Source organism: Crinia signifera, chromosome 1 (assembly GCF_055691185.1).
Source record: "Crinia signifera chromosome 1, ASM5569118v1, whole genome shotgun sequence".
Taxonomy (NCBI): Eukaryota; Metazoa; Chordata; class Amphibia; order Anura; family Myobatrachidae; genus Crinia; species Crinia signifera.
The window spans coordinates 347298006-347312100 of NC_139217.1; the positions used below are offsets into that span (position 1 = coordinate 347298006).

The window sequence follows — 14095 nt, forward strand, 5'->3', positions numbered from 1 at the left end:
GACTTTTCTGTAGCTGAAATTTTTTTGGTATAAGTGAAATTACCTTCCCAGCTCTCTCACTGCTGAGGGTTCATAAATAAATTGATATCACAGCATGCTTAGATAATTCAGAAAAAATAGTAAATTGTTTGGCTTAGTTCTCCCCAAATTAATAGCTATATATGATAGACTTTGGTACTTATGTATTATCTGGGCTCCCATGTTAAATGCACCCCATTTTTTCATACCCCTACTATCCAACTACGCATGGAGTTGATTTTATATAGTGTGGCGAGCGCAGTGAGCCACCGTGCCCGAAGCGTGGTGAGCGCAGCGAGCCCCGCGGTCTCATAAGAAAAACGGGGGCCCAGATATTACATAAGTACATAGACTTTTTCTAAGTTCCATAAATACACAAGTGCGAACCATAGACAAGTGAACATAATATGTAATCAACTTAAAAGTATGTGTGCATTGCTAAGGTCACAAACTCAAAGTAGCAGGGACTGCAGGTGTATAATAAAGAACACTAGTTCTATTTCCCTTTATATTTATGTCATTAAAAAAGTTAAAATCTATAATACGCTTTCTTTACTCCATTTCTTGGAATCCAGAATTGTGGGAGACAAACAGCAGACTATGACATTAATCAACTAAATAGAGAGCTCAGGGGCAGCACAACAATTTGTCAACTGTCGATTGTTCCTATTGATTACTAGAGTTTCACTCCAATAAGAAGTATATAGTCAGCTTTACGGAGTCACCTCTGTTGCAGAATGTCCTTCTGGTGGGTTACAAAGACTATTCAATCTTAAACAGAATAAACTACATTGAAAAGGCGATTTGTCTTGACTTGCTTTTAAGTCCAACAAGCGCCTCCGATTTTATTTAAAAAAAAAGTTATATTGTTTATTTTTTCCCTTCCCGTTTCTGTGCTGAAATATACAAATGACTTACATTATCCTGAGTCCCCATATCTGGTTTGTGCCAGGTCTCAATCTTAATGAAGAAGTCCTCTTTCATATATTCATTCTGAAAGAACAACACACTACAGTATAAGGAAGGATCTGGCTAACCGGCATTGAGGGGATAGTTCATGTTAATCTGTGAGGTTTAGGTTAGTAAATGTATACAAACAATATGATTAATAAATGATTATCAGCATTACCCTTATCATCCACAGCTAGTCGTTTATGTAGAAGATGGGGTTGCTTATGTTTTGTGATTAACCCATATATTATTGTAGACATTTGACATTGTAAGAGAAAGACAAGAAATGAAGCGTCTGAAAAGAATTCATCTAAAGGTCCATACACACTGGGAGACTATGCCCAGCGATGATTGGTATCATTGCTGGGGGGGGGGGGGGGGGGGGGACTGCTTTGCATAGCACAGTGCTATGCAAAGCTTTCCTCAAAACAGCAAGTTTGAGCAGCTTTCAGCTCAAAGCCGCCCAGTGTGTATGGCCTGGCGGTGAGCGTTTCTGCATCATCGCTGGGAAAGCCATCCATCTGCTGGTATTACCAGTCAGGGCATACACACTGGTCGGCTTTGAGCTGAAAGCCGCTCAAACTTGCTGTTTTGAGCGGCTTTCAGCTCAAAGTTGGCAAGTGTGTATGGGCCTTAAATTACATATTAAACAGTTATGACAGATATCAGATATACACATACCCAAAACGGTAACTACCATGAAGTTACTAAAAAAATATAACATTGCATAAAAGGCTTTATGGTGGATATCTGGTGATCCGAGTATTGAGCATCTACATCCACTGTTGTATCTGAGAAAATGCCAAACTCCCCCCCCCCCCCCCCCAAAATACACAAAATGTACACAAACATGTAACTGAACAAAACATGGCTCACCATCTCTAACACCAGAGTCATCTTGTGAGAGATCTTATTTGCAGCTAACCCTAATCTACACCAGAGACCTACAATGCATGACAACTCCACTAATGTTCTTGGGATTTACAGTAGGGGGAAATGTATCAAGCCTACTAAAGAGAGAAGTTACACTTTGCAATCAATCAGCTTCTAGTTAGTATTTTTCAAGTACATGCTATAAAATTATAGGTGGAAGCCGCTTGGTTGCTATTGGGAACTCCCCCACTCTTTACAAGCATTTACCCCTTTGCCATACACTGCTTACAAGGTGCAGCTTTCTTCCATTGTCTAGGTTAGGAGGTCACAACTTATCCCTTCCCCACAGCCTTAAATTCTGCAATCTTTCAGAGAAGGGAAAGAACTGTGGATGCTGCTTGCACAGGCAGCCTACAAAGGACCTGGACATTTTTGGATGTAATATATGCTCCAACTGACTAGTATAAGCACTACAGCGAGTAACATTGGGGCTGCAGGGGCAACAACATTTTTATTTACTTTCTTTAAAAAAAAAACATTGCAGTTCGGTATGATGAGCAGAGTAGCGAATCACTATGCTGAACGCAAGGGCCTGTCTTGGTTACACACTCGTAGGTACATTTGGACAGATCAGAGGTATCCATCCAGCTCTGCATGAGGATGCACCTACAATACCATAGAGTTTTCAAAATGCCAGCGTTTACCGGAGATGAATGGTCACATGTCAACCAGAAAATCAATTAGAACACCATTAATCCTTTGATGTACAAACCGTACCTCATTCAAGACTCTGATAATGATGGGTATGAACAAACACACCAAACAACCACATTATTGTACACACTGCTCAGTGTAAAGGTCCATACACACTTTGCCCAGCGATGATGTGAAAATTGCTGGCCTGAAAATTGCTTAGTGCATACACACTGAGCAATTTTCCCCCTGGCCAGGTGATTTTCACAGGGGGTGAACAGCTTTCCATAGCAGGACGCTAAGGAAAGCCGTCCACACCATCGCTGATGAGCAGCGGTGGCTGGCGCTGATGCAGGAGCACACATGACCACTCATAGCTGCCTCGCACACACTGGGTGGATTTTGAGCTGAAAGCAGCTCAATGACAAAACGGAGCTGTTTTCAGCTCAAAATTGCCCATTGTGTATGGGCCTTCAGTGTGCCTATGAATAACTCCAGATATTTTGTTTAGAATATAATTTCCAAGCCTACATCACTGTAGGCAGTGACATGCGTCAGATAGTACTGGAGAGAAAATCTATTGAAGGATTAAACATTGTCTGCTGAGCATCTTTTCTTGGGATTTCCAAGGAAGCACCTCCCTTACATTCCACATAAGCTTTCCAAATAAAACTTTATGGACGATTGCCAATTAGGTTCAGTAAATTCCCACAGCTAAGTGATTCACCAGAGGTTATCTAATTAGCCCCATTAACTCAGCCTAAAGCCCTGTACACACGCTTAGATTTGCTTTAGATTCGATTTTCTATTAGATCTGGCATTAGATCTGTACTTTTGCATTCGATTCGATTTCACAATGTGCTCATTCGATTTACTGGATCGAATTCGAGATTTCCTTGGCTGCACAGTAGATTTTTCTATTCGATTTTGAGAAAACGGTAGCGCGCATCGAATCGAATGCAGATCGAAAGTGTCCTAAAAACCATTCGATGTGGATTCGATTTTGCTTCTATAAGCAAAATCGAATCGAAAACAGGGAAAAATCTAAGCGTGTGTAAACAGCTTAAGGCAACCAAAGTGTAATTCCTGATAAATAGCCCACGGATCCGGAATGACACACGGGTCCGGTAAGTTATCACTCCAAAAACTGGACATTTTTTCAGCCAAAAAGCGCTGGCTCACACCTTAGTAGCATTTTACCCCTATTGCTGCATTGCAGACTGGTATGGGTGATCAGCAAGTTCCACAACACGGAATGTCACATGGCCACGGCCTCACCGAAGTGTCGTGGAACTGGCTGATCACCCCTACCAGTCTGCAATGCAGCACTGATGGTGGTTCTGTGATTAGCCATGCGTTCCCTAAAAGTTGTTTCGGTCTTGCCTACGTAAATATATCCACAGGGGCAATAGATATGTAGACAATAAATTTAGAGGTACAATACAATACGTGTTTGATATAAAATTTCTTACCGCTGTACGGATGCAAAAAATGGTTTCCCGTTAACAGGGAACCGCAAGTCATGCACCCTGTGCAAAGGTAACAGCTTGGTGCTTTAGACAAAAAATGTGTGTGCACCAAAGGCTTTAACAAGTCTGTGAAGTCCAATTTGACCAAACGGTCCCGTATACTGGGACTACGGGAATAGGCTGGCATAAGGCGCCGGTAGCTCGCGATCAGTACTGATCGTAGGCCACATTTTCTTAATGTACCTATTGGTGTGAACACTAGAGTTAGTATAACGATTGATCCATGGTAAAACCTTGGCTTTATCAGTTTCGTCCGGGGGTTTGTTCAAACACTCATGACTTGACATATTCAAGACTCTCGAAGTTGCCTTCAGTAAAACAGATCTATGGTAACACCTCTGTGTAAAACGTTCGACCATATCGTCCAAGGTTGCCACTTTTTATGTAAAATCCGATTTTGGGTTTTTATTTTTATTTGTTTTGGGGGTACTTGTTTCCTAGCGCGGCGTCCCCGATTTCCATCGCATCACATGCAATATAGCGCCATGTGATGCGATTTTTAATTGTACAAGCACCCTGATGGGTGCTTACAATGTTAAATGCACCCCCATTGTCAACGCCAACCCGAAGCGTGGCGAGCACAGTGAGCCCGCGAGGGGTGGCGGTATGCATCCTCGGACCTTTTCATACCCCCACTATCCACGTCGGCGTGGAGTTGACTTTAGATAGTGTGGCGAGCGCAGCGAGCCCCGCAAGGGGAAGCAGATTACTTAACATGTATTCCGCGTCCGCTTGGCTTTTGTGACCTAAAGCCTGAAACCTTGGCGGACCTTTGTCTACTTTTTATGTGAGCTTGCAACCACCAAAAGTGAAAAACTATTATCAGTAAGTGGAGAACAAATGGCATTCCGGATCCACAAAAAAAAAAAAACCTTAAGTTAATTCAAAAATAATGGCAGGACAAGGAGAAAACACATCAGGTAGCCTACAGCAACACTAATGGAGCAGCAGGAATTTCTGTCAGAAACAGGTCAGTCCCTGCATGTTACAACAATCTCCTGTATTCTGCACATGTCTGGGCAACGGGATAGGACGGCACAAAATCAGTCATCAACCACATGAATGAAAGAAATGTTTAGGGTCTGGCAAGACCAAGGTTAATCTGTTTGTTCCTAAAGGTATTTGTGGCATACATAACAGTTCATCATCCAAAGAATATCATACCTACTGTGACATATGGTACTTAGTATTATGCTGGGTGTGGTATGGGGCTGAGACCGTGGGGATCCCGACTGCCGGTGCTCTGACAGGGGGCGAGCGCAATGAAGCCCCTTGCGGGTTCACTGTGGTCGCCATGCTGCAGGCCCAGTCGCTCGCTATAGGTTCTACTCACCCTCTATGGGGGTCGTGGACCCGCACAAGGGAGAATAGCCCATGTGAGTCGGGATCCCTCCTGTCGGAGCACCGGCAGTCGGGATACTGACTGTTGGAGTGTCATCCGGCACCCATTATGCTTTGGGTACTGCTTCTCTTCATCCAGGACAGGAGCTCTAGTAAGGATAGAGGACAGTATACATATAGCCATATTATTATTAAAATAGCCATATTATTCAGCAAGTAATCTGCTAGCTTCTCCTCAAAAGGATGAAGATGAATATTGCATTTCAAATGGCCAAAGCGCTGATTTACAGTGACCAACAAATTACTTCAGAAAAAGAAAATGGAACTTTTTAGAATGGCCTAGACAGAGCCCAGAACTTAAATCCATAGAAAAACTGTAGAATGACCTAATGGGACCTGTACCCAGGGGTTCCCCACACAATTTAATGGAGCTGGAAATTTGAGAAGACAGGGAAAACTTGCAAAGTTTACATTTAACCTTGGATTGAGGCAAAAGGTGCTTACACAAGTTATTAGTTTAGGGTTTACCACACATCAAGCAAAAAAAAAAAAAAAAAGATTTAAGTGCAAATTAATGTTTTTAATGTTTGACTAGTGCACCAGCATTTTTTTTTTTTATTTGTGTGTGGCACTACAAACTCAGCAAGGTAGCACCCTCTCACTACAAGTAGTTAGAGCCCCTCCACTATACAACCAGGGTATTGTAAGTTTCGATTTTCACAGCATTTTCCTAAAAAGAAAATACAGAGTTGTCTCTTAAATTTCAATGGTTGCAAGGTTCCATTAATGGCAGAAAATGGAATGAAATGATATACCTTGATTTCAAGCTTTACATCACTAAAGCTTATTGATCCAGTACAGGTAATCAGACAGTTTACATTGAAATAAGTTGCAGCAAAACAGTATACAAAGTGTAACTGAGCTATAAAGACAGGAAAACAGATGAAATATACAAAACTCACCGTTACAACTGATCCACAATGAATAGGAAAGTACATGGAAAAAATGAGAGAAGACATTTAGAAGGTTCATACATAGCACAGAAAATATATACTATTATTGGAAATAATTCAGTATATTTAATACATTTTTATATAAAATATGCCTTTACACACTGAAGGACAATGAAATAAAGTGGGCAATTCAATTTATTTGTTAAATGTCTGAGAATTATGCAATTACTTCCTACGACCAGCAAAAGGCTGCACTTATTAAGGATTTCTGCTCACGCCCCACTGAATTGGCTGCTAGCCTTGGGGCTAGTACTGACATTACGGCTACATCAGGCATGGCACTGCAAATTAATGTGGCTAATCTCAGACATCGAGGCTGGAACTACACATTTTATATTCAAAGCTAAAAATAAGGCCTCATAGCCGCAGGTACCCTTTACGGTATTCCTGTTCTGTGGCTTAGCTCAGATTTGCCCACAATATAGTCACCTTCACATTTCTATGTTAAATGTACGTACATACATGTTTATGAGTTAGTAAATCAGGGGATATATTTACTAAAAGGTCAATTTTGATCTAATTTAACCGATTACAGATCAATAAAAATCGATCTTTGTGTTTGGCTTCCAGGGCTAAACCACACATTTACTAAAATTAAAATCAATTAGAATCGACCTTTAGTAAAATATACCCCTAGGGTTTTTAAGACATCAGTATCATTTGTAATGGTGATTAGGTTAACAGGCGTAAGTCCATAATTAATTATTTACGCATGTTTTAACTATCATCCCCATTTCCCACTGTGTGCCGGAAACTCACTTCCAGCTGTGTTCCTAGCAGCTACATATACAGTGTTCCAGACATGCTGCTGTTACCCGCTTCTGAGCATGTAACGCCACACACAGGATCTCCCTGTAGACTCCAGCAGATTTACACAGAGCACCCAATATCAAGGTAGGTTTACATGGTCTAACACAATCTTAGACTATGGAGGTGACCCCGGCCAATGTTTGGGGTTTGCGCATGTGCAAATAAACGTCCATTCCAGGATGGATGGGCAAAAGGCGGGCATGGGTGGGAAGAAGGGGAACGCCAAGTGTTTTATGGGTGCATCCAAAGAAAGGCTGGGTGTACCCCTGAGAACGCAGATGTGCCCCTGGCTGCTTGGGACAGGCGACCGACCACACATATAGTGAGTGTCCGCCCTGAATTTGGCAGGAAGTGGACACTTGAAAAGTAAGTCCAGGCTGACTTGTTGCACACCGTGGAGAAATAATTTGATGGTGAGCGACCATCGAATGATTTCTCTCCAGTTCAGCCGCATGTGAGCGGATGTGTATGCCAACGCATTTTGGCTGGCGGCATGGTTCGGCGGACGTTTACCTGCTCATTAGGCTGCAAATATACGCGGCCTGAATCAGGCCGTATGCTTAACAAGCACAGCAACAACAAGTGTTTCTAATTGTAGAGTATTACAGCTTGTTGTCCGACTCTGGTAGAATACATTAGCGCTATATAACAGAATCCTAGTAATAACGGTCATTTGGTAATGGACAATAGAATAGGTGGGCCAGGGATAGTTATCTTGCTGTGCCGAGACATACCGTGACAGGAAATCCACTAGTCAGCATGTGATGGCGGTCCAGATTTAATTTTTGGCAGGAAAAGTAGAATAGGATTTCCCACGATAAATAATCAAGATAACATAAAACACAGCTTACTTGTTCTACAGTAAGGATAAGCGTTCCAGGCTTTCTCGTGGAATACCAAGGATCCCTCTGGAGCAAACATCTTTACAAAGCCAGGGACTTTACTAGAAAAAATAATATGCTTATTAGTTATGGAATATGCCATTTTATATTACACACAAACATTACAGTATTTATCTGACATTTAAAGATTGACTAAATGATCTAGGAATCTGTCCAATTAAAATAAAAAGTGGTGGCAGCCTAAAACTGGCTAAATTATGGAGCAATTTGATTAGTGGCTTTTCAGCAATGGGCTGCTCTGGATTGGCACATCCCGGCCAGTGACACGGCTACATTTACCTCCTACACAACAGATGTGCACTGGGACAATAGCGATGTTAAATCTACTGTAATTGGTGGAAACGGGTGCAGCCAAACATAGTAACTTTCTTTACTTTTGTGGGATCTAAATAAAGCACCATGACAACACAATGGCTTTGAAAATCATATACTTTAAAACCTAATATTCTAAATTTCCCTCTAGTTAAGATGCGTACACAACGAGTGATTTAATGAATGATATAGCTAATTTTGGCATTTCTGAGCAATATCATTCATAATATTGCCCAATTTGTACGCAATGGATGACAAATGACTCGTGCGCCCATGGGTCATTAACAACCCTCACCATCATCTGTACAAGTACCGAAGGCAGAGCACATCATTAACGAGGGCTGCCCTCGGCACCGACAAGTGTTTATGCTTTCGGATGCCGGCACCCTGCCCCGTGGCCACATATCGGCTAGAGTGTACGGGGCATTATAAGTCTTTAGTTAGAAGGTCTGCAATTTGCCAAGCCTTAGCTTATTATATTTAATCTTTCTTGAGACAAGAACAGTTACTTAACCCTTTGAGTGGCAAGTGAATTTGTCAAAATAGGTGTGAAAATTGCCAAGCAAACATTTTCATTCATCATAACGACCGGCAATGTTTATCATATATAAGAAGTAGAATCTTTGTTTACACAACATTTATTTGAATTTAACAAATGTGAGTAATGCTGGCATTTTTTGCAGATATCTTACACAGAGATGTTGGCACTCAAAGGGTAAATGTCATGTCATTAGCTGTAGTAAGTTAGCACAGCAGTTTTCAGGGGTCATTTACAATAAGCAGCCCTGGGAACCTCAATAACACATGGTATCAACAGCTATTCCGGATCCCATGTGCTATTGCCCAAAAGTGGGACATTTATTCCCTGTAAAGAATTGGGTCATAAATCGTCCTGTTATATTGGGAAGAAAAGTTATCGGGGGCTAATTGGATGCGATGAGATGCGTGCTCCCTTCACTCATCTCATCTCGCCACTCAAAAAGTATGTGCCGCACATACTTTCAGTACTAGATTGCATCTCATTGCATAACTTGTGCGATGTGATCTAGTCCAAATTGCACACAATAATTGTACAGTTTATGGGCACTTAAATAAAATGTGATCTATACATTTTAGTTATTTTGAGTATTACCAAAAAATAGTAAATTGAAAAAAATAAGCGCAGTATGCAGTGTGATCAGATACAGGACTGGTGGGGATTGTTATGAAATCCTGACAAGGATATTTAGTGATACACACACATTATTTACAGTAAATGCCACTAATGTCACAGAATGAGGGGAAAGCTTTACCTTTTCAGATGGTAGATTTTGTGTGTATATTGGCCCTTTTCACCATCTTTTTCATATGGCTCATTCTTCAAGACTTCTATTCCTTCCCCACCACCAGTTTCATTCTTGCTAGCTTCAGCAACAGAATAAAGTTGACCAACTTGATACTGAAAACACCATAATAAATGAAGTTAGGTTGCATTTATTTGCCTGATCACCCAATACTACAGTAGGCCTGGAAACCCCTAAAGAGCAATCTGTCTGCTCTTGCAGACATTGCAGAAGAGATCACTGCTGCGGTGCTACTAAAAATACATCCAAGCCTGCAACTTGCACATGTATGTGTATGCCCACTGTTGGCACTACTCAAAAATTACCCCCCTAACTTCTGTATACTGTACATATGAGGTGCTTTTATTATCCTTTATTTATATGGCACATTGGGGGCCACAGTGCCTTACAAAAAAAAACAGAAACAGTATGCACAAAACCAAATCTTTTTTTTTTTTTTAATTATAGCTTTATTAGCAGTCATAATACTGAAATACAGGGCAGCAGAATCCAAGGGTAAGGTGCCATTGTAGGTAGAAGGGAGGAGAGTGTGGTACCAGTGCAGGAAGGAAAAGCACATGAGAGAAGAGGGCCCTGCTTGCGAGAGCTAAAGGAGCATACACACTGAGCGATTATCACGCTGGGACTATGGAAAGTGGTTCACTCTACCTGTAAAATAGGCCGATGGATGGCAGTGGCTGGTGATGATGTGGGAGCTTGCATCAGTGCTCATTGCCCATACACACTTGTCGATTTAAAGCTCAAAGTGGGAAAAGTGAGCTACTTTGAGCTCAAACTCTCCCAGTGTGTATGGGCCTTAGTCAAAAGGGGAGGGACAAACAGGATGGATACAGATGGGAGATAGCAAGGAGTATGGTGGGAGAGGAGGTCAGAGATGTAAATAGGAGAGGATTGGGTGAGGGCTTTGCAGAGGTGCTTTAAGAGAGGAGGGGGCCTTTGGGCCCCTTGCTCTCAAGCGATGCATAGGCTCGGTCATTGTGTTAGAGCAGGCATTTCCAACCACAGTCCTCAAGGCACACCAACAGTGCAGGTTTTCTAGCTATCCAAGCTTGAGCACAGGTGACTTAATTAGTATCTGAGGGATTCTGAGTAAACCATCTGTGCTGAAGCCTGGATATCACTAAAACCTGCACTGTTGGTGTGCCTTAAGGACCGTGGTTGGGAATGCATGTGTTAATCTACTGCACATGAGCGGGTCTCTGGGAACATGGGGGGGGGGGGTTATTTTGGTTCACTCTAACAAATTCCTTCTTAGATGGACAAAAGCATGTGCACTGCAGGTGGGGCAGATGTTACTTGTGCAGAAAGGATTAGATTTGGGTGGGGTTTTACTTCAAAGTGAGAACTATATTGCAGTGTAAAAATAAAGCAGACAGTATTTACCCTGCACAGAAACAAAATAACTCACCCAAATCTAATTATCTCTGCACATTTTACATCTGCCCCCCTGCAGTGCACATGGTTTTGTCCATCTAAGAAGGATTTTGTCAGAAAAAGTGAAGTAGAATAAGGCCCATGGAGTTTATGGAATTATATTCTCTTTCCTCATCAAGTAATACAAAATAACCAAATAATGTGTATACCACTTCGAAATGTGAGAAATCTTCTGTCCTTGCTAAAAAATAACTGAAGACACAGGTGGTATAAGTTTACTAATGTTTCTAAAAAGTTGTGCTGTTGCCCATAGCAACCACTGTCTAGCCATCGTTTCTTTTTTGCGTTCTAGAAGTTAGACATAATTGAATTGGCTGATATGGGCTACACTTTTGGGAGCTTTAGCTTTGAAAAAATATGATCTGGAGCATGTCATTTCTGTATCCTAGCGGCAGGTACGATATGCACGTTTAGAACACCTCTGAACCACTTCAAAGGGATGATAATCTTAAAATATTTAACGTTGGCCAAACATTGTTTAACACTGGCATTAACCCTAAAGTTATCCAAACTGAGCAGGATGCACCAGATTACCCTGAATGTCATAGTTCTGCTGTCTTAGTTTAAACATACTGAGCACACACTGTAATAGCCAAACTATTAGCAATGCTTACAAAATAATAAAAACAGTGTTCATTCTAGCACCCTGCACCTTCCAAAATCTGTGCAGTTCCTCTTCCCTGCCTGGGGTGTCACCGTGTGCTGTATGCATTTATCACATTGTGGCCTGTATCTCATAACAGAACAGACTGTACTAAAAGCACCAAAATCAGACAACAACACCCCAGGCAGGAAAGGGGAACTGCACGGAAATTGAAAGGTGCAGTGTGCTAGAACGAACCCTATATACATAGACTTGACATGGCAGATTGACAATATAAAGGTTAAAAAAAACACAATAAAGATGACAGACTACATACCTCTTCAATGGAGCATGGCAAAACTACTCGGCTGAAAGGGAAAAAAATAATTTTAGAACACACAACATAGGTGAAGAATTTATTTTGTAGTAGAAAAATGTATAAATGCCAAATGTTTGCATTTCTAACTGCAATCATGGTCACATTACTATTAGAATCTGGTCTGGTTCAGGTGTCCCTCACACAATCTGCCCATTTTCCAGATACTGCAGCATGTATCCCCATCTAAAAAAAGAGGGGCAGGTCTGTATCAAGAGTTCAATGTAAGAGAACCGCACACATGCTGGTTTTTTTATATTATCTTAGGCGACGCAAATACACCAAATGGGTGATCGCGTCAGAAATATTACAGATCTCACAATACAAGATTTCCGTGGGTCAACATGCATAACACCAAAGTGCAGACAGTATTTATTGAGCATTTGTTGATAAAAGCTAGTGGGGGCAGAGGTGACGAAGAAAACCCAAGAAATAACATATGTCCAATAGAGATTAGCACCTGTCAGAGCAAAGTGTTTGGACATTTATAGATATAGGACACAGGAGTATAGGGTCATAATATAATAAGTGTTCCCAGCCATAAATGCATTTTTATTGTGCACATCAGCAAACAATACAGTCCTTTTAGTATATCAAATTAAAGGTCCCTTATGCTGGGTGCACACCTACAGATTTATCTGTCCAATCTGTCTGGTGGAAACAAAAATCTGGTAATGTATGGGAGCATATGGCAATCAACCATTTGTTCCCAAATATCAGAAAACAATGGACATTCAGATAAATTAGATCAACCTTTTTGGTTTAACTAATCTGTCTGAACAGCCATTTTTGTCCATTTCCAACATTTGGAAGCTAATAGTAATTTGCTTCAATACTTTACCGGATTTTTGTTCCCACCAGACAGATAAATCTTTAGGTGTGTACCCAGCTGTTCATTAACTTCAATAATATTTATATCTCAGGAGCCACAATCAGCGAGATGAAGACCATTGGGTGCCTTGGCCAACACGTGCATTGAGAGGTTTTGTGGAGGCAAGTCAGTTCAGCGTGCTAGTTATATGTTTGTTATATATTGTCTCTTCAGAAACATGAAGGATCGCAGGAGACCAAACAGTGGGGCAGATATATAAACAAGCACTAAGGACAGCCTGCTGAGTAACGCTCGGCAGGGCTGTCCCCTGCAATCCCCCCCAGTAATTAGCATTGACAGCTAGCGTTGTCCTATCCCCACTGCGGGGACAAAGCTAGCCTTGCTGCTGGCTGAGCACGAGATCTCATGATAAACGTGGGATCTCGTGCATGCCCAGACAGCCAGCTGAGGGGAGAGCGCAGGCCTGAGGGGGCACCGATAAGGAGAGCCACTAACGCGCTCCTTATCAGCTGCTATGGGGTTAATACATTTGGCTGCTACGAGTGCCCACTTCTCCTCATTATGCAGGAGAAGCGGAACCCATTATTTTAACCCCTTCCCGACATTTGACGTATATATACGTCATGGCCGGGATGTACTTCCCGACACATGACATATATACGTCATGGCTTCAAACTGTCACTGCGTCTAGAGACGCAGTGACAGAGGGACGATGTCTGCTGTCCCTGACAGCAGACATGTCCCTGCATGCCCAGGGGGGGCTGCGATGCCGCCCCCCCGTTGGCGATCGCTGTGATTGGCTGTTCAGTGTGAACAGCCAATTACAGCGTTTTCTGTGTCACCGGCGAATAACGTTCGCCGGTGACACAGGGATCGGAGGTGATTGGTGCTGTAAAGTACAGCACCAATCACCGCGGGGTGTAAGGGTGACACTGGTGTCACCCCACCTCACCCCGCCTGCCCCCAAAGGCCGTGATTGGTTCGTCGGACCGACGGACCAATCACAGCCATGGAGGGGGGTTTAAACTAACGGTGACTGCACTGCAGACGCCATTCCGGTCTGGAATTGCGTGCAGTGCGGTCAC

General features: G+C 42.1%; 1 protein-coding gene across 1 annotated transcript in view; it reads right to left on the bottom strand.

Annotated features, from left to right (window-relative positions):
- PITPNB (phosphatidylinositol transfer protein beta) overlaps positions 1–14095 on the bottom strand; it is a 53201-nt gene that overhangs the window by 18896 nt on the left and 20210 nt on the right. The window contains exons 2-6 of the mRNA XM_083146743.1: positions 12140–12170; positions 9735–9880; positions 8080–8171; positions 6368–6375; positions 937–1011 (exon numbers count right to left, since the gene is read on the bottom strand). Of these exons, the coding sequence (XP_083002869.1) occupies positions 937–1011; positions 6368–6375; positions 8080–8171; positions 9735–9880; positions 12140–12170 (352 nt within the window). The remainder of the gene's footprint in view (positions 1–936; positions 1012–6367; positions 6376–8079; positions 8172–9734; positions 9881–12139; positions 12171–14095) is intronic.